Source organism: Lampris incognitus, chromosome 4, assembly GCF_029633865.1.
Source record: "Lampris incognitus isolate fLamInc1 chromosome 4, fLamInc1.hap2, whole genome shotgun sequence".
In the NCBI taxonomy this organism is placed as follows: domain Eukaryota; kingdom Metazoa; phylum Chordata; class Actinopteri; order Lampriformes; family Lampridae; genus Lampris; species Lampris incognitus.
Genome location: NC_079214.1, coordinates 62,742,579 through 62,763,295, shown reverse-complemented (window position 1 = coordinate 62,763,295; position 20,717 = coordinate 62,742,579). Strand labels below are relative to the sequence as shown.

At 44.0% G+C, this 20,717-nt stretch overlaps 1 protein-coding gene across 1 annotated transcript in view; it reads left to right on the top strand.

Annotated features, from left to right (window-relative positions):
* Positions 1-20,717, top strand: part of arnt2 (aryl-hydrocarbon receptor nuclear translocator 2) — a 111,001-nt gene that overhangs the window by 64,747 nt on the left and 25,537 nt on the right. Inside the window, exon 12 of the mRNA XM_056278323.1 lies at positions 8,465-8,616. Coding sequence (XP_056134298.1) covers positions 8,465-8,616 — 152 coding nt within the window. The remainder of the gene's footprint in view (positions 1-8,464; positions 8,617-20,717) is intronic.

Here is a 20,717-nt window from a genome sequence, read left to right as displayed (position 1 = left end):
GATTATTATTATTATTTTATTATAAATTCACTCTTCTCACAATTTAAATAAGGTCTGTGTGAATTTGGTCACGATGGTTTGTCATTTTTAAAAAGTGAGTCCCCAGAAGTTTGGGAAACACTGCGTTGTAGCGCTGTGCAACTCTCACTTGAGTGATCATAAAAGCAATTTGTTCTGTCAGACTACCTTTGCTGATGATTTTAACATGTTAACAGGCTTCTGATAATACAGATGAGGTTTTGAATGGGGGAAAAGTGTTTCCCCGTAATTGTGTGCATCAGCGGTGGTATGAAGTGCAGCCATGATGCATGTAGCGTGAGTACTGCCTTTATTTTATTCATAAAGTAACTGTGGCACAACACATTTTATGGCTTTTAAACAAAAGAACTTTTGGCTTTAAAACCAATATCATCCACACCAGTGGCCGCTGGCGACAAATAAACTGAAGCAGCACTTCATAGCTCAGCAAAAAAAAAAATCTAAAAGCAACACAACACACTGTAGTGTTACTTAAACACTGGCCAGTAACACCACTCGAAAATACATTTTGGCCTCCTTTCTGAGCATTCCTCCACGGCTTTGTGGTTAAAGTCAGTCATGTGAGTCACCAGTGTCTTTTCCACTGACAGCATGGCCAATGCATTCAACCTCCTGGGTCACGGTGTTCCTGAGAAAAGTTCTGCACAGTTTTTGACGTTCCCTTAAAACTTCCCTCGGTTCTGGGATGGTTATTCCCTCTTCACATAGATGACCTCTTTCACTCTCCGTTCAAACCAGCGTTCCTCCCTATCAAGGATGTGCCGGGGGGGGGGGGGGGGTGTCTAAGAGAACTTCTGTCACCATCTTACAATGCTGTGATTTCAACCATTCCCAATCCACATTTTTAAACTACATTTTATTGTAGATTACACGTTTTGCTCACTAACTACATAATATTTACCTTGCTCATTAAAAAAAATAAAATATATATACGTATATATATATATATATAGCAATACAGATACAGGAAAAAAAAAGTTTTAATACATTGCAGCACAGGCCTGTTTCGTGCATCATGCACTCATCAGCTCTGGGGAGGTCTGGCCCCTAGACGTGCGGTACACAGGCCCACCGGTGTGTGGATATTCCCTGATGCCCACGAACCAGCCCCTAGCTATGGGTGAAATAGTGCCACTGCCTAGTGGATACCTGTTGTTTTTTTGTTGCCCTTTTGTATCTGTTTAAGTCGGAGAGTACTGCTGGGGTCAAGTGTGACTGCCGCTTCTCCCTTACGTAGCCCCCCCCCTTCCCATCCACCCCTGTGTGTCTGTGTTATGTTTATCCATTGTCTCGTTTCACTGCCGTTTATTGTAAAGCGACTTTGAGTGTTAGAAATATAATATAATATATAAGTTTGATTTATTACTGTTATTATGATCAGCTGCTAATGTTTGAAATAATATATGTATATATATATATATATATATATATATATATATATATATATTATTTCAAAGTAATTAAGTTTGGGGTTTTTTTCAATGAAGGTCTAGGATGTTGGGGAGTGGCGTGGCGGAGCCCTAGCACCCTCTATTGGCCAGCCAGCCTGATCCAGACTAAGGGCCCAGACACACCAAACTGACTAGCAGCGACAAAGGCCGACGGTTGCGTCGCCTCAGGTCACCTGCCGTCTGGGCCAAAAAGTAGCACTTGAACACACTGCAAAGACTACAGCCGACAGCCCTGATTCGCTAGCTTAGCACTGATTCGCTAGGCTGAACAGCCAGTCAGAGCGATCTCTCTCACCAACGGGCTCCGCCGATTCAACTTGCTGAATTGGCCGAAAAGCTGCCGACAGGGGTCCAACTAGTGCCGACGGTGTGGGACACTGCAAAAACTAGGCTCACCGACGCTCCCCGACATTGGACGACTGCCGACTGTCGGCCTGGTGTGTCAGGGCCCTTAAAGCATGACTGGGACTATGACTAAGTTTCCAAACAAGTTTCAAAGTGAGGTCACCTTTATTGCTGAGTGACCAAACTATAAAATAAAACTATTCTCCACTTTTAATCCCAGCCTAACATGTCTGATTCCTTTCCCCTCCTGTGGTCCAGCCCTTGTACAGCCTCTATGGTTTTTGGGGTAGGTGAAGACTTACACGAGTCCTCAGATACACCCGGAGCCAGCCAACCACTTCTTTTAACCCACCTGCTTCAGGTTTCTCTGGGGGAAAGTAACAAGTGTGGAGGCTCACGCCATTTTCCCCTGGCTCCCCCCTGCAGCTGTACAGATTCAATTTAATTCAATTCAATTTTATTGTCATCAAAAACAATGTGCAGGCACATGTTGAAAATGAAATGAGGGCTGTGGCTTCACCAGACAGTGCAAGACAGACACAGACAAACACAGCAAACACAGTATAAGATATACACACATGAAGACCAAAAGCTAAAAATAAGTTAAAAAAGAGCTGGAGTACAAAATATTTAAAAATATCTACAGACATTCAGTGGGTAGCCAGGTTCAGGTGGGCAACAGCTTGTGGAAAGAAGCTGTTTTTTAGCTGTCCCGCCACCTGTAGTTATGATGCTAGTTATGTACTATGATGCCAGTTGTGATGGTAGGACAGAATAGCCCTGCTGGCTCCCCATCCAGGAATGACGTTCAAGTTCAGCTTTATTATCATGTGTATTGGTATACAATGAAATTCTTGTGCTCTGGCTCTCTCTGCCTTAACACAAAGGACACAGTGACAAAGGACACTTAGGCCCAATGCCAATTCCCCCTTGGCCCTACTCCTCTGTTTTGTGCGGTGGCCGCATAGGGTAGGGTGTCCCATTTCTTATGGGGATCGAGGGGTAGTGGTAATCCTCCAAATGGCTCTCCAAACGGAGTGTTTTCAGATGCAGGGTTGGGCCTTTGACACCTTGATGTCAATTACTCTCCAGGCCACACTCTAAGCACCCCACTGAGTAACCAAACTTAATTCAAACTAGAAGAGTGCACTCAGTAGAATGCAGATCCCCGCCAGGCGTATCACCACTTCTTCGGTGCTCGGACTTAGAGGAAAAACCAGCACTCAATTGTAGTCAAACAGGTTTTTCAAAGGATTTGAATCACCGCAACCATGAAAGGTCCTTGATCATACAGTCATAATAACTATTACTACTACTACTTCTTTTGGCTGCTCCCGTTAGGGGTCACCACAGCGGATCGTCCGTTTCCATTTCTTCCTGTCCTCTGCATCTTCCTCTGTCATGCCAGCCACCTGCATGTCACATCCATAAACCTCCTCTTTGGCCTTCCTCATTTCCTCTTCCCTGGCAGCGCAACCTTCAATATCCTTCTCCCAATATACCCAACATATCTCCTGTGCACATGTCCAAACCATCTCAATCTTGACTCTCTTGCTTTGTCTCCAAACCGTCCAACCTGAGCTGTCCCTCTAATATACTCGTTCCGAATCCTGTCCTTCTTCGTAACTCCCAACAAAAATCTTAGCATCTTCAACTGCCACCTCCAGCTCCGCCCCCTGTCTTTTCGTCAGTGCCACTGTCTCCAAACCATACAACCATCTTGTAAACCTTCCCTTTAACTCTTGCTGGTACCCTTCTGTTGCAAATCACTCCTGACACTCTTTTCCCACCTACTCCACCCTGCCTTCACTTTTTTCTTCACCTGGACCAGTCGCCTTTCCACTCTTATCCACTTCATAGCTGTCCTCACTTCCTCCTTGCTAGTCCACCGCACTTCCTTATTCACTATCCCCACATCATCCAACCATCTCTCTCTCATTATCTTCATTCAGCAGCCCCTCAAAGCACTCCTTCCACCTTCTCAACACACTCGTCTCGCTTGTCAGCACATTTCTATCTCTATCCTTCATCACCCTAACCAGCTTGGTCCCTCTTTCTAGCTAATTGGTACAAGTCCTTTTCTCCTTCCTTAGTGTCCAACCTCTCATACAACTCACCATACACCGTTTCCTTTGTCTTCGCCACCTCTTTCTTCACTTTATGCTGCATATCCTTGTACTCCTGTCTACCCTCTCCATCTCTCTGACTATCCCACTTCTTCTTCACCAACCTCTTTCTCCATATACTTTCCTGTACTTCTTCATTCCACCACCAAATCTCTTTGTCTTCCTTCCTCTGTCCTGATGACACACAAAGTACCTTCCTAGCTGCCTCCCTCACTATACCTGCAGTGGTTGCCCAGCCATCCGGCAACTCTTCACTACCACACAGTGCTTGTCTAACTCCTTCCTGAACTCCACAGAACAGTAATTTTTCTTCAATTTCCACCATTTGATCCTTGGCTCTGCCTTCACTCTCTTCCTCTTCATGATCTCCAAAGTCATCCCACAGGCCACCATTTGATGCTGCCTAGCTACGTTCTCCCCTGTCACCACCTTGCAGTCTCCAATCCCTTTCAGATTGCGCCTCCTGCATAAGATATAGTCCACCTGTGTGCGCTTTCCTCCACTCTTATACATCACCCTGTGTTCCTCCCTCTTGAAATATATATTCACCACAGCCATGTCCATCCTTTTTGCAAAAGCCACCACCATCTGTCCTTCCACATTCCTTTCCTTGACACCATACCTACCCATCACTTCCTCATCACCTCTGTTCCCTTCACCAACATGTCCATTGAAGTCCGCTCCAATCACCAATCTTCCCTCCTTGGGCACCCTCTCCATCACTTCATCCAACTCACTCCATAATTCTTCTTTCTCTTCCATCTCACACCCAACTTGTGGGGCATATGCGCTGGTAACATTCATCATCACACCTTCAAATTCCAGCTTCATACTCATCACCCTGTCTGACACTTTCTTCACCTCCAAAACACTCTTGACATACTCTTAACTACAGAATTACCCTTACCCAATTCCTCCCATTCACACCATAGTAGAAGAGTTTGAACCCACCTCTGATGTTCCCTGCCTTACTCCCCTTCCACCTGGTCTCTTGCACGCACAGTATACCTACCTTCTCTCCATCATATCAGCCAACTCTCTCCCTTTACCAGTCATAGTGCCAACATTCAAAATTCTGACTCACACCTCCATTCTTCTATACTTTCCCCTCTTCCGCTGCCTCTGAACATGCCTTGCCCCTCTCCTTGGCCCAACAGTAGTTTTGTTTCCATTGGCACCCTGCTGGCCAACAGTACCGGTTGCGGTTGTTGGTAACCCTGGCCTCGACCCATGCGGTATGGAAATCTGATTTATGATCTGCATGTTTGATTTGGCATATATGCCCTTCCTGACGCAACCCTCCCGATTTATCTGGGCTTGGGACCAGCACTAAGAATGCACTGTTTTGTGCATCCTCAGTGGTGGGGTTACTTACAGTCATAACTATGCACAAAAATTATTAGGCTGATAGGTCCAGGAGTATGCGAGATTAGACACACACACGACCAAATGCAATATCCCCTCTAGGCTACCCCTAGTGGGGATAACAACAGCGACAGGCACACTACTTTTTAACTATGATGTTAGTTCAAATTTTTCTTAAAGTCAACACAAATACCCCTTTCACACCACCAAAGGTGGATGTTAGTGGGGTTTTTTGGCCAGTGTGAAAGGATTAAAAGTTAGCTATCCCCTTAGACCCGTGTCTCCATCTTTTGACTGCTTTTAGAAGAGAGTAAGAGGATTTGAGATGATGAAAGGTGGTGCTACATACAAAAATATGAATTCTGTTTTGCTCACAGCACTGTAGTTTTCACACAGTCTACCTCACAGAATAGCTCAAAAAAATCTAGGCTGCAGAGGACTTAAAGAGGTAATTTTAGGGAGAAACATATGATTATTTTGAAATCTTGGAATTGACTGGTCATGATGTTACTACGAACATGTAACAGGTAAACCCCATCTCACACAAAGACCCATGAAGGATAGCCCATACAGATGGCCTTCCTGCTCTTTCTCCCTTATGTGACACCATGGTTGTTTTTTTTGGGGGGGGGGGCTCGTTCCCCCTCTTTTACTGGCCCTTTCTTTCTAATTCATGAGTAGATATTGGAGTAGTAATGTTATAGTAATTGGTCTGTCTCTGTCATAGTAATAGCTGCCTGCTGCACCGTCCTGCCTTGGGAATATTGCAAGCAATAATAACTACCCTCAATATGTCATCCAGTCCCTCGGGTTATGGGTCACACCATGCCGGCTCTGGTGGAAGTTCTTTTGCTTCTGGTTGGGTGGTGCTCCATCAGGAGATTGCAAATTACTTTTTTTTTCTCAACATTTTGATTCGAATAGGGAAGCTTATTTTTTTCTTGCTCTTTTCTTTCCTTCTGTGAATTCCAACCCCCTTGTGAATGGAAGGGGTGTTCCTCTCTATCTGAGCAATCTACTTCAAAGGCATCCCTCAGCATTTCATTTCAAATCAAAATTTCAATCTACTTCATGTGATGGTGTAAAATTGTGCCTTCATTTTCTGGCTGACGTTTGACTGAATGATGGGTTTTCATTGAAAATATTGGAAGCAAAGGTATTGCATGGCATGAAGATGCAGAAAGGGCACCAAAATCTACAACATAGCTGATGGTAAACCTCAAAACTTCTGCACAGGGCACTTTAAATATATACCTCTTCAAACCATTAGTTATATTCTTTAATCTTCAGATAAATTTTAAGAAAATAATTAGATATTTGCTGCAATTAAATGGGCATTGACCGCTGGGATAGGCTCCAGCATCCCCGCAACCCTCAGCAAGGATAAGTGGTTTGGATAATGAATGAATGAATGAATGAATGAATGAATGAATGATTAAATGTCTCAAAACAAATCATGCGATTTAAGGTGCGTTTCCATCAGATCTGTTTAAATAAAGAAAACCCTGAACGTAGGCCTAAGTGTCCTACATCATTTTTCCATACTTCCACTCCCATGAGAAAGATGGAGCAGATCGGATGAACAAACGGCTGATTGTGTAATTAAATTCTATTCGCATTTCAGTTCTTCATTCAGTGAATGCATTCCCATCACACTTCTGTTATTTCATTTCTTTTTTTTTTAAAGATTTTTTTTTTGTATTTTACCTTTATTAGAATGAAGAGGTAGACATGAAATGAAGGACAGAGAGAGGGGTATGACCTGTAATAAAAGTTGCCAGCTGGATTCAAACTGGCAACATTGCGACTATGTTACCTCCAGCTTGGTCGGGCATCCATCCCTACAGACACAATTGGCCGTGTCTGCGGGTGGGAAGCCGGATGTGGTTATGTGTCCTGGTCGCTGCACTGGCGCCTCCTCTGGTCGGTCAGGGTGCCTGCTCAGGGCGGAGGGGGCACTGGGGGGAATAGCGTGATCCTCCCTCGCGCTACATCCACCTGACAAAACTCCTCACTGTCAGGTGAAAAGAAGCGGCTGGCGACTCCACATGTATCGGAGGAGGCATGTGGTAGTCTGCAGCCCTCCCAGGCTCGGCAGAGGGGGTGGAGCAGCGACCGGGACGGCTCGGAAGAGTGGGATAATTGGCCAAGTACAATTGGGAGAAAAGGGGTGGGGGGGCACAATTAACCACGGTCTTTTTAATATGGGATTTCTGCCATTCCCCAGCCGCCGTGTTGGTGTCAGCTCGGTGGTACAGCGCCCTGATGACTCCTAGTTTGTGCTAGAGTGAATGATGAGAGTCAAACTTTAAGTACTCAGCACTTAGGGCACTTAAGGCTCAGTACTTAAGGTTTGACTCTCATCATCCACTGGGAGTCAAAGAGGCCATCTATGTGAAGAGGGAACAATCATCCCTGCACCGGCGGGGCGGGGGGGGGGGCATCTGTCACCACCTTACAATGCTGTGATTGCAGCCATTCCCCAGTCCTCTGTGAATAGTACACATGGCCTTTGTAACTCTAGTTCATGGTCATGGCAGTTTGCATATGAAAGAGGTCACTTAGTTGATGATGAAGCGTTTCTCTCAATAAATGTTGTGTCCAGATGAACTGATTCAACTTCCTGTGCACGCCCCTAAAGCAAGTGTATAAACCTTTGTGCATATTTTCAGGATTTTATTCAATATTTGCCAAGCTTTTTATTATTCAAAACAAACATAATTCACATTAAAAAAGTTGGAAGGAAAAGAGGTAAATGTTCCAAGTTAAAAAAAATTATAATTTTTTTTTGATGCCTTGGGAAATTTAATTTGTGGACTGACCATGGCTCAATGTAGGTGTTATTTTCATATTCATATTTTCATAATTGAATCAGATCATACTACAAGAAGCCACGATGTCGATTTGTAATAATTAGTATTGAGTGTCATGGGGAATTAGTGTGAATGCTGTGGCCAACCACATTTTCCCAAGGCAGCTGATGGGAGTCAATTCTTCCAACTGCTATGGAGCCGTGTGAGCAGAATAGTGTAGCTGTATCAAGGTAAAACCCTTACTTTAATTTTCCTCGTCTGTCTCTCCTTCTCTAACCACCTCTCTTCTTTCTCTATTTTGTTACCTGTCTTCCTCCATCTGCAGGTGGTCAAGTTGAAGGGCCAGGTGCTGTCGGTGATGTATCGGTTCCGTATGAAGAGCAGAGAGTGGATGTTGATCAGAACCAGCAGCTTCACCTTCCAGAACCCTTACTCAGACGAGATCGAGTACATCATCTGCACCAACACCAACGTCAAGTAGGTTCTTAAAGCACGCATGCTCCTCTCTGCAATGTGATACTTAGTGGACTAGACAAGCACTCATCTTTTACTATTCAAACACACTAACTCTCATCTTGAATTTTGAAGGTCGGCTAGTTTGTTTTGTTGGTCATTACCTCAACGACGCCCTCGTAGAATTGAGTTTGAACTTGAAGAATGACACTTAATGCCGTGACAGCCCGCTAACATACCATCAAGCGGAGCTGATAGAAGAGGTGTTTGGCAGTATTATGTAGTGGAGGGAAGCAATAGCAGAAATAAATGTTGCATGTACATGCACCCTGATTGGTAGTATAGGGTCCACGTACCGCAGGTATTACAGGAAAAAAACATAGATGATGGTATCGATATTAGAATATACGAGATGATATGTTTGCTTGTGGCCCTGTGATGGCCTGGTGGCCTGTCCAGGGTGTCTCCCCGCCTGCCGCCCAGTGACTGCTGGGATAGACTCCAGCAACCCTGAGAGCAGGATAAGGGGTTTGGGTAATGGATGGATGGGTGGACTTTCAAAGAATAATTGTAACCACTCATTTTTGCCTGCCCCCCCCCAAAAAAAACAAAACAAAACAAAAAACATTGCCCGCTCAGGCTCCGAAACACTTCTGAAACATTCCCACATCACGTAAGATGCAGATGGTCAAGTTGTGTTTGTTAGGGTTCCTCTTGCCAGCTTCAGTATTGGCTTTTTTAGTATTTACTTCCTCCTACCCATCATCATGATTTAGAGACTCTGGCATAACGTTAAAATGAGCAGATTGGCTGATGTACGTAAACATTCATAAGCCAGGCTTTCTCTGCTCAGTAGACATTCGTGTTTCTGTTTCTGTTTCTGTGCGTGTGTGTGTGTGTGTGTGTGTGTGTGTGTGTGTGTCGGTGTGTGTTGGTGTGCGTGCGCGCGCGCGCATGCGTCACTGCCAGACTTCTTTCTGGCTCGGTTGAGAGCCAGAAGCCTCAATATTACCAGAATTTGTGCTAGATTTATGAGGTTGTGGTAAAATAAATTGGATCCCATTTATCAGAACATGGGGGGATTGTGAAGCTTATGGCGCGCTTTACTTCCTCACAGCATAACACCTGCGAGATGCCTGTGTGTAGGTGTGCTTCTGTGTGTACATGCATACACATCAGTGCAGACATGATACAGTGAATAAGAAAACTTGGTAAATATACATATAGACCGGTCAATGTGTCCAGTCATGGTACTCCGTGATGAATGTGTGGAATAACTGGTCCATGTGTACACTGATCACCTGTCTGGCGGATGAGCTGGATGTGTAGATTAATCTGTTGGTGTGGATTGAAAACATTAATCTTTGTAGAGGAAGGCTCTCTCACGGTCCTGTTGAGTTATTGCTACCTGGGCACCTATGACACTATGATTACATATTGTGTGTAAGACAGCGCTGAGGCTCTCTCCTGCAATTTTCACATCAATCATGTTATCAGATTAGGATATTAATTAACTGGTGTTTCTTGTTTCAATAGAGCCCTATTAACATGTTATTGGCCCTAAACGATAGATTACTATCAAACATATTATGGGGCTGAACAATTTCTGCAGACTACTCCTTTCAAAAAAGCCTAGAGCAGCTTCTCACATCTTGGAATTACAATAACAAAAACAGCAGATGACCTTGTACCAGTTAGCCGGTAGAAAAAAATTGATCAACTAAAGCAACATATAGAATTCTGGAAATCTCTCCATAGTCAGGAGAATCAATGCTATCAAAATAGTAGTACTTCCACAGTTTCTCTGCCCTTTTCAAGCCATCCCTTCTTTCATCCCTCTTTCTTATTTTAAACAGCTTGACTCGATCATTGTGCTCTTCATATGGAGCTACAAAACTGTCCGAATCACCAAAAAACACCTAATTAAGTCAAAATATGGAAGAGGTTTTGGCCTGCCTCACTTCAAAATTTATTACTGGGCAGCTCACTTAAACATAATATCATGGTGGAAAAAGGGCCCAGTCAAAGACTCAAATGACTTCCTAGTTTGGCTAACTTTAGAGCAGACTCTTTGTAATAAGACTGCTCTTCTTGCCCTTCTTAACATCCTCGTCAAAACAGGTAAATTACATTACACTATCCATCCATCCATCCTTTATCTAAACCACTTATCCTGCTGTCAGGGTCGCAGGGATGCTGGAGCCTGTAAGAATACACTTAAAATCTGGAAGCAAATCAAATTATACAAACAAGCACCAAATACTTACATTGATAGTCCAATATATGAAAATCATGCATTCCTCTCCAGCTTAGATGATTCGGTTTTCACTGAGTGGAATCTTCAGGGTATCAACGATTTAAGTGCCGGTAGTACAAAGCTGGAAAAAATTTGATTTTCACTACTGCATCGACTTGCTTGTCAAACTAGAAGGTGGAATCAAATATCACTCCAAGGTTTTTGACATGCTCTTTCACAAGGGTGGACAGGTTGCCAAGACTGTTGGCAAACACTTCAAAGGAGTCAGGGTGGCCAAATAGGACAACTTCAGATTTGCCTTCATTCTGCTTTAGGAAGTTTTTTGCCATCCAGCACGTAAGTCCTCAAGGCAGTTCAAGAGCCTGACTAAATTGGACTGATCATTTGTTTTCAGGGGGAGATAAAGCTGAGTGTCATCAGCATAACAGTAGAAGGAAATGTCATATTTTTTGAATGATTTGACCGAGGGCAAGCATGTATATACAAGAGAAAAGAATGGGACTTGGGATAGAACCTTGTGGCGCCCTGCAGCAGAGAGTAGCTGGGGGAGAGGACAAATTGCCTATGTTAATGGAGGAGCTTCTGTTTTGAGGTAGGATGTGAACCATTTCAAGGCAGATCCATCAACATCAATCCCATACTGGAGATGGTCTATTAAAATTTCATGATCCACAGTATCGAACGCTGTGCTGAGGTCAAGAAGAATTAGAATGGCACAGTTACCGAAGTTGGTAGAGAGGAGCAGGTCATTGTACACTTCCAGCAAGGCAGACTCTGTGCTATGATGAGCCTTAAAACCTGACTGAAATCTTTCTGTTTTGGTGTATGTAGGGCAGCAATTGACTGAGAATAACCTTTTCGAGAACCTTTGACAGGAATAGAAGTTTAGAAATAGGTCTGTAGTGACTAGGTAAGGTTGGGTCTAAGTTGGATATTATCAGTAGGGGCTGGACCACTGCATGCTTGAAACATGTTGGAACGGTACCAGTGGCCAGGGAGCTGTTGATAATGGAAAGGATGCTGGGCCTGGCTATGTCAAAGACATCCTTCAAGACGGCAGAAGGGACAATGTCAGTGGGGCAGGTTGTAGGTTTCATGTTGGAAACAATCTTTGTAAGGGTGGTTAACATAAGTTGGAAGCAGTCCAATTTAGAAGAACTGACCAGTGAGACAGCTAAGCCCCCTGGGGCGTTCTACTTTGCTTTTGAAATTTCTTAAAAATACTTTGCACTTAGCGTCTAAGCTGGTATTGGGGGTGGGGCAAATGACAGAATTTATGGTATTGAATAAGACCTTGGGATTATGGGAGTTGTTGGAAATTAGGTCGGAAAATTATTTTGCTCTCGCAGCCTTAACTGCTTCTTGATATTTGTGAAGACTGTTTCTCAGAATTTCAAAGGAAATTTTAAGCTTATGATTCTTCCACTTTCATTCAGATATTCTGCACTCCCTCCTCAGGGCTCTGGTGGTGTCATTAAGCCAAGGCAGGCCTTTCTTTAGGCTTAGGCTTTTTCAATTTAAGGGCTGAAATATTTGTCGGAATTTGGAGCCCTGTATTGGAGTATCTCAGGGGTAGTAGACTGACAGTGTAATTGTGTAGCCTCTATCACTGTCTGTCTTATTTTACTAGTAATGTCGGAATTTCTATGATTTGGATTTTTTTATATTTGTGAAGGTGATTGTGGCCGAGTTGCTCAAATGATGTATTGAGTGTTTGTTTTATACTGAAAATCCTAAAACAAAATTTTAAAAAAGCGTTGTGAGACTGATTTTGAGAAACTCATTTCTGCTTGTTAATATTTTCATGGACTGGCCAGAGGTTGACTGTTACATGTGTACAGTTCCTTTTTTACTGCGTTCATCATTTAGCTTTTATATGTGTGTGTCTTCCAAGCTAAAAGAACGTTTTGTGATAGATGCTGCTCTGTTAGCATCATTTCTTGTGCTAATAAGATTGTAGGCAGTCATAATTTCTCTGACAGTTTGCCTTTGTGGGATAAGTGTATGGAGAGCCAGAGATGAGTTGCTGCACCCCCTGACTCTTCTGAAGTAGCAGTGTTTATGTATTTGGATACATCAGATCTTGAAAACTTTTCTGGACATTAGAAGACATGTTGATTTGCTCAGATTGCAGAAGTCTAAGGCCACTTGGTTACTTGCAAGATGTGTTTTTGTCACAGACTAGGTGACAAAAAATGTGTAAAATTGGCCAGTGCCTACGTATAACAGCACTTACAATGAGAATTTCTCTTTTTATATATTTTTGTCTCTCTGGTTACACTGAGTATGATGTGGGCAGGAAGCCTTATGGGTCAAGTTTCTCTGAATACACCGATCCAATACTATCAGATCATCTGAAAGGGCCTATTTGTTGATTTGGTGTAATTCATTGGTGTGTGTGTGGGTTGAGTCACTGAAGTCTCCAGTGCTTGTTTCCATACACAAGCCGGTCAGCCTTCTGCAGCACTAACTGGCCAACTGTTTGTGCCACGTCTGACAGCTTCAGCCTCTCTTTTTGTCTTGCTGCGGTGTGGAGGGTGTTGGGACACGGAGAGATCAGGTTTTGTTGCCATTAGGCTAAGTTTTAATTATAACAAAATTAAATTATGAAAGAATTCAAATTCTACACAAGGGGTTCGTGCAGCCCAGTTATTGAGGCGGTAATGTTAATGCTACGTAAAATAATGTACTCGGCTACAAAGGGGGCAAAATGGGGTACTGTGTGGTGAAATTTCAAGAGAAGAGACAACCTTGTGTATTACCAAGGCTGACCGAGTTGCCGCATATGTGCCTGCCTACACAGAACAATGATCCCATTAAAAAAAAAAAAAGGACATTGATCCCATTAAAGCAGCTATTCTCCGCAGCTTTTACAGGCTGTTGAAAAGTTAACAGGCTGTGTGCACAACTCACCCCTGACAAAGCAGACATGGTCATATTCTTCAGTAAAAATCAATAGGTGTATTCGTTTGCTGGTTATGGGGGAGGAGAGGTTTTCCCTCCAAGAGGGAATATTGTTTTGAACTGTAAGATGGTGAATGTGAAGTTCAATTATTTCATAATTATGTTAAGTTTTTAAATTGCTAGTTAAACGTTCATCTTTAGAAAAGGATTTGTAGGGAAACCTATTTAGTTCATTGATTTGCTTTAGTAGAAGACAGACGAGCGCTCAAATTTCCCAAACCTTATCAAGCTCAAACAGCCTTGGCAATTTTTTTTTCTCCCCAATTACACTTGGCCAATTACCCCACTCCTCTGAGCCATCTCGGTCGCTGCTCCACCCGCTCTGCCGATCGGGGAGGGCTGCAGACTACCACATGCCTCCTCCGATACATGTGGAGTCGCCAGCCGCTTCTTTTCACCTGATAGTGAGGAGTTTCACCGGGGGGACCTAGCGCGTGGGAAGATCACGCTATTCCCCCCAGTTCCTCCTCCTCCCCGAACAGGCGCCCTGACTGGCCAGAGGAGGCGCTAGTACAGCGACCAGGACACACACCCACATCCCGCTTCCTACCCGCAGACACGGCCAATTGTGTCTGTAGGAACACCCGACCAAGCCAGAGGTAACACGGGGATTCCAACCAGCAATCCCCGTGTTGGTAGGCAACGGAATAGACCGCTACGCTACCCAGACGCCCTGGAGCCTTGGCAATTCTGTTTTTGTTACGCTATTAAAATAAGGGTTTTTTTTCTCAATTATTTCAGTAAAGCTTTGATTGGGGATGAGCATTCATTTTGTATTTATTTTTCTGTCAAAAACTTGGTTGAGCTGTTTGGTAAAGGTGAAAAGTAACTTCTCCCCCAGATCTGAGCCTATCTCCACCCACTGCATAATTTTGACAAATGCTAAAAAGTGGGCATGGGGCTGAAAGGGGAATGGGAAGGGGCTGAGGAGGGGAGAGGGGTGGATATGTGAGGCAGGAGCATGTGCAGGAGTGGCTGAGGAGGTCTGTGAGAAGGGCCTGGCGCAAGTCGCCAGCTCACCACCACACCCCACCGTACTCTTACCCCTCCACCGGCCTGCCTTCCGGCTCGGTGTGAAGCATCACCTGACAAAGACCGCCGCGACACGGATGTGCCACAGACGGAATGGGGTCCTGCGAGATGGGAGGTGGCTTTCTGGCAGGGAGGTGCAGGCGATGGGGTGACTGCTCCCCAGCCGTGGCGCGAGCCCAGCCTGCTCGATCCAATTGTCCGGTGGTACTAATACAGCCGTCAAAAGCACAAGTCCGAACCATGGCATCAAAATTGAAAATGATGAAATAATATAACTATAACTAACTGTAAATTGGGAGAAATTCAAAAGTTGGTAGAAAATGTATTGAAGGTGCAAGGTTAGCGAATAAACTCCTGTGGATGATCAGTCTCAATCAGCATATACTTGAAAATGTGCATGGTTTCAGACTCACACTCAAGGATGGGGACTGAGGGAGGTTGAAAGCCCACCTCTGGATAGAGGGTGTTAACATTCTCTTTTTTAATTTCATTACGTAGATAAGTCCCACCCGGCAGCTCTGCGTCAGCATTGGTCTTGCAAGGTTCAGGGCCGATTTAAAACAGTAGATGACGTGTTGAGCCATTTTTAACCCGTGAAATGTCGATTTTTATAAATTTGGTAAGAAATGTCAATATTAACACCAGCATTGATGCGTTTAATCACGTACAATCATATCATTCAGTTTACAGCTCAAAAGACATGTTTATGTGTTTAGTAGTTCCTCCATTAAATCGTCTTTAACGCTGGTGACTATCGATCAAGGAAACACCTTAAAATTTCCATCCCAGGTTGCCATGTTTCTCAACATCCTGTCATTCGCTGCTGTGAGTTGTTGCCCCATTGCACTTTGTCACTCTTTGTCAGCTAGGAGGTGTGTCTCTGTCTTATGAGCAAGGGGCACTGGGCTTGAATGAACACACACATGAATACACATTAATGCACATATAGGTATTTGTCACATACCAGTTATTTGTACTCTAAACCCGATGAAGACTTTTTTTCCTTGCCACTTTACCAAGGCTGCTCAAGCACAAATACAGTGGCTTGCAAAAGTATTCATACCCCTTGAACTTTTCCACATTTTGTCATGTTACGTCCACAAACATAAATATATTTTATTGGAATTTTATGTGAAAGACCAACACAAAGTGGCACACAATTGTGAAGTACAAAGAAAATTATACATGATTTAAAAAAAATTTCCAAATAAAAAACTGAAAAGTGCAGTGTGCAAAAGTATTCAGCCCCCTTTTCTCTGAGTGCAACCAATTGCCTTCAGAAGTTGCCTGATGATTGCTGAATGATCGAATGTTGACCTAATGACTAAATAGAGTCAACCTGTGTGTAATCTAATCTCAGTACAAATACAGCTGTTCTGTGACAGCCTCAGAGGTTTGTTAAGAGAATATTGGGGAGCAAACAGCATCATGGAGTCCAAGGAACACACCAGACAGGTCAGGGATAAAGTTGTGGAGAAGTTTAAAGCAGGGTTAGGCTATAAAAAGATTTCCCAAGCTTTGAACATCTCACAGAGCACTGTTCAATCCATCATCCGGAAATGGAAAGAGTATGGCACAACTGCAAACCTACCAAGACACGGCCGTCCACCTAAACTTACAGGCTGAACAAGGAGAGCACTGATCAGAGATGCAGCCAGGTGGGGGAATCTGTCCACAGGACAACTATTGGTCGTGCACTGCACAAATCTGGCCTTTATGGAAGAGTGGCAAGAAGAAAGCCATTGTTAAAAGAAAACCATAAGAAGACCCGTTTGCAGTTTGCCAGAAGCCATGTGGGGGACACAGCAAACATGTGGAAGAAGGTGCTCTGGTCAGATGAGACCAAAATTGAACTTTTTGGCCTAAATGCAAAACGCTATGTGTGGCGGAAAACTAACACTGCACATCACTCTGAACACACCATCATCCCCCACTGTCAAACATGGTGGTGGCAGCATCGTGCTCTGGGGGTGCTTCTCTTCAGCAGGGACAGGGAAGATGGTCAGAGTTGATGGGAAGATGGATGGAGCCAAATACAGGGCAATCTTGGAAGAAAACCTGTTGGAGTCTGCAAAAGACTTGAGACTGGGGCGGAGGTTCACCTTCCAGCAGGACAACGACCCTAAACATAAAGCCAGGGCTACAATGGACTGGTTTAAAACAAAACAGATTCATGTGTTAGAATGGCCCAGTCAAAGTCCAGACCTAAATCCAATTGAGAATCTGTGGCAACATCTGAACACTGCCGTTCACAAACACTCTCCATCTAATCTGACTGAGCTTGAGCTGTTTTGCAAAGAAGAATGGGCAAAAATTTCAGTCTCTAGATGTGCAAAGCTGGTAGAGACATACCCCAAAAGACTTGCAGCTGTAATTGCAGCAAAAGGCAGTTCCACAAAGTATTGACTCGGGGGGCTGAATACTTTTGCACGCCGCACTTTTCAGTTTTTTATTTGTAAAAAATTTTTTAAATCATGTATAATTTTCTTTGTACTTCACAATTGTGTGCCACTTTGTGTTGGTCTTTCACATAAAATTCCAATAAAATATATTTATGTTTGTGGTCGAAACGTGACAAAATGTGGAAAAGTTCAAGGGGTATGAATACTTTTGCAAGCCACTGTAACTTACCAAGTACAGATTGTATTTGCATCCCAGCAGATTCCATTCCGCCGCCATTCCCTCCATCCATTTATAATCGATACAATAGTGCAGCCCATTAAATCCCTTTCCCCAAGCGGACTCTCTCCAGCTCCTCCTGTAGGAGTGTTTCTTTAGCTGGAAATGTATTTACCCTAGTTCATCCTGGGTTTATCATGGGCCTCCCCTAGCTGGCCATTCCCTGTACGCCTTAAAAGGAAGGCATCCACGAGTCATTCTTTGAAGATGTGACCATCTGAGCTGTCTTTAATTCAGAGAAGCTTTACGTCCATCACCTCAGGTTAAGAGTCTGGTTGTCATCCTGGACAGCAAATTATCTTTTGAAGCTCACATCAGCAATGTTACTCGGTCTGCATACCTCCACCTACGCAATATTAATCGTCTTCAGCCGTCACTTACACCTAACAGCACCGCCATACTCACTCACCCTGGTTACATCCCGTATTGACAACTGTGATTCTGTCCTCTTTGGTCTTCCCCCAAGTGTCTACATAAACTTCAATTGGTCCAGAATTCAGCTGCCCGTGTCATTACCAGAACTCCTTCCATAGATCGTATCACTCCTGTTCTTCAGCAGCTCCATTGGCTCCCTGCTAAATACCGTATTGACTTCAAGATCCTGCTCCTCACCTTTAAGACCCTTAATAACCTAGCTCCTTCATATCTTTCTGAACTCCTTCATATCCGCACGCCCTCCCGCACTCTGATCCTCTTCTGCTCTCCAACTCACTACACCATCGGCCCACTTGACTACCATGGGGTCTAGGGCCTTCAGTCATTCTGCCCCCCGCCTCCCACTCTCTCCCACAAGACATTCACAACATTCTCTCTTTCAACCTTCACATCCCATCTCAAAACGTACCTTTTAAAACTGGCATATTCAGTCTGATCCATACTTCATTGGGTTTTGTGCAGATGATGATTTTATACTTATCTGTTGTGTTAACTTTTTATTGTCTACCCTGCTTTGTTTTGATTTTATGCTGTCTGATACAGTGCTGCTTGTGTGTTCTTTCTTCTTTTTTTTTTTACTGTATTCTGTAAGGTGTCCTTGAGTGCTCTGAAAGGCGCCCACAAATAAAATGTATTATTATTATTATTACCTTTACTCTGACCGCCTCTTTCTATTATGACATATAAGTTCTGCTTCCCAGACCACCACTGTTTTGTGCAATTTTATTCTTTTGGCCACTACCCACATCTCGTGACCAGAGGTGGCGGGTTGGGTAAGTATTGGCCTATAAATCAGCAGCTATGCTTCCCTTAGCTGCTGCACTTACCCATCATCCTCTTAATTCCTTTAACACCCTTCTGTGAATAAGCTCCTGAGATACACAAACTCTTCCACCTGAATGACCTGCCCACTTCTCACCTTAAGGGAATGAGCCACCTGTTTACGAGAGAATCATAGCCTTACATGTGGAGTTGCTGATCCTTTTTCCAAGTTGTTCACATTTAGCGGCACACAACTTAAGCACTCGTTGGAGATGAGTCTTATGAAACCCAACAGGATGATATCATCTGCAAACAGCAGATATTCTATTCTAATGTCATCAAAACAGATACTCTCGAGACCTCAAGGGTATCTGGCGATCCTGTCTTTGAAAGTCCCTATCAGGAGATGGGAAAAGGCACGTTTTTACAGAGTTCAACACACACTTAACAAGATTATAGTTAGCCATACCTTTCTACAAAAATTTTGACCCTGGAATCAAAATCAATGAAGGGTAGGTGATCTACATCCTACACAGAATAAGCCCAGAATGAAAGTCCCCTGGAGGGTGTGAGGATAAGCCCCAAACTGGGTGTCACAGGGTGGAAGTTTGTCTTGGTGAACGAAAGGGTCTCCCCATTTGAGTCTCTTTGCACCGAGATGGCTAGAGCTGCTGAGCTTTCAAAAGTTTACGACCCGCTGGTGAGCTGGATCAGACAGCAGGGGTGGCTGGTGGATATTCCAAGTAAATCTTAACATATTGCAATTTTTCATGGAAATTTGCATATCCAGTTTAAATGTGGAACTCTTTTTGGATGGGTCAAGCTTACTAGTTTCTCTCAGCGTATACAACCCCCCCCCCCGACCAGGTTATTTTTTACAGTCTGAGCTCAAGTTTCTGTTTTAAAGGTCTGTACAGGTAGATAATCTAAGGCACCACTCCCACCGTATCGAAGGCACCAATCCCGGGGTGACATGGATCAGGGGGTAGAGTGGGTCGTCTACTAATTGGAAGGTCACTGGTTTGATCCCTGGCTCCTCCAGAGTTTGTCGAAGTGTCCTTGAGCAAGATACTGAACCCCTAACTGCTGATGAGCAGGTTGGTGCCTTGCATGGCAGCCTCTGCCATCAGTGTATGAATATTTGTGTGAATGGGTGAATGTGATGCATACATTGTAACGTGTTTTGCATGGTCAGTAGACTAAAAAAGCGCTATATAAATGCAGTCCATTTACCATTTAAGTACTTTGGCGATATGACGCCAAGTTAAGTGGGTCACCTGGCCACCAGGTGCCCACCACTGGGTGCCATAGCCTGACTTGGCTCCATGTGTTGGTCCTAGTTCACCTGTTCCTGGGAGGTTTCCTCTAATCTTTGGAAGCTGTCTGTTGGATCTTCACACAGTTGAATTTTTCTGGCCTTTTCAAATGAGTCCAAGTTACCTTGGGTAACTGCTACAAGTCCAAGTCTTCTGACAGCAAAGCTCTCAGGGTCACTTAGGCACATAAACACATGCACCCAATAAGGTTGTGATTCCGAGTGAGGACAGCAGCCTTACAGTGGGAAAATAAAAGTGAAGAGTTATTTTCAGACTTTTCATGACCTTGTGTTACTGTGTGCTTCAGAGGCAGCAGGTTGTGGAAACTTGGGAGTTGGCTCTGGAGATGAAGCCTAGCATTCTTCTCAAAATTCACATAACATCCTCTGGCATGGCTGTGTGGCCAAAGCTCAACGCTGCTGTAGCACTCCACGTGAACCCTGTGCGTGGGTGTTTGTGTGTGTGTACTTCAATGACTCCTCCTAGTCATAGCGAAAGAGAGAGGGAAAGAGGGATAAATAGATTTGTCCTTGTGCTGTATATGCATACGCCGGATGCCTCACAGCAAGCTCCACAGCCCTGCAGTGGTTTTCCTCGGTGGTCCTGTTTGATTCCTGCTGACAGTTCTGTTTAAACAGCGCCTGTACACTGTTGAGCTGTGGTTGGACATAAAAGACTAC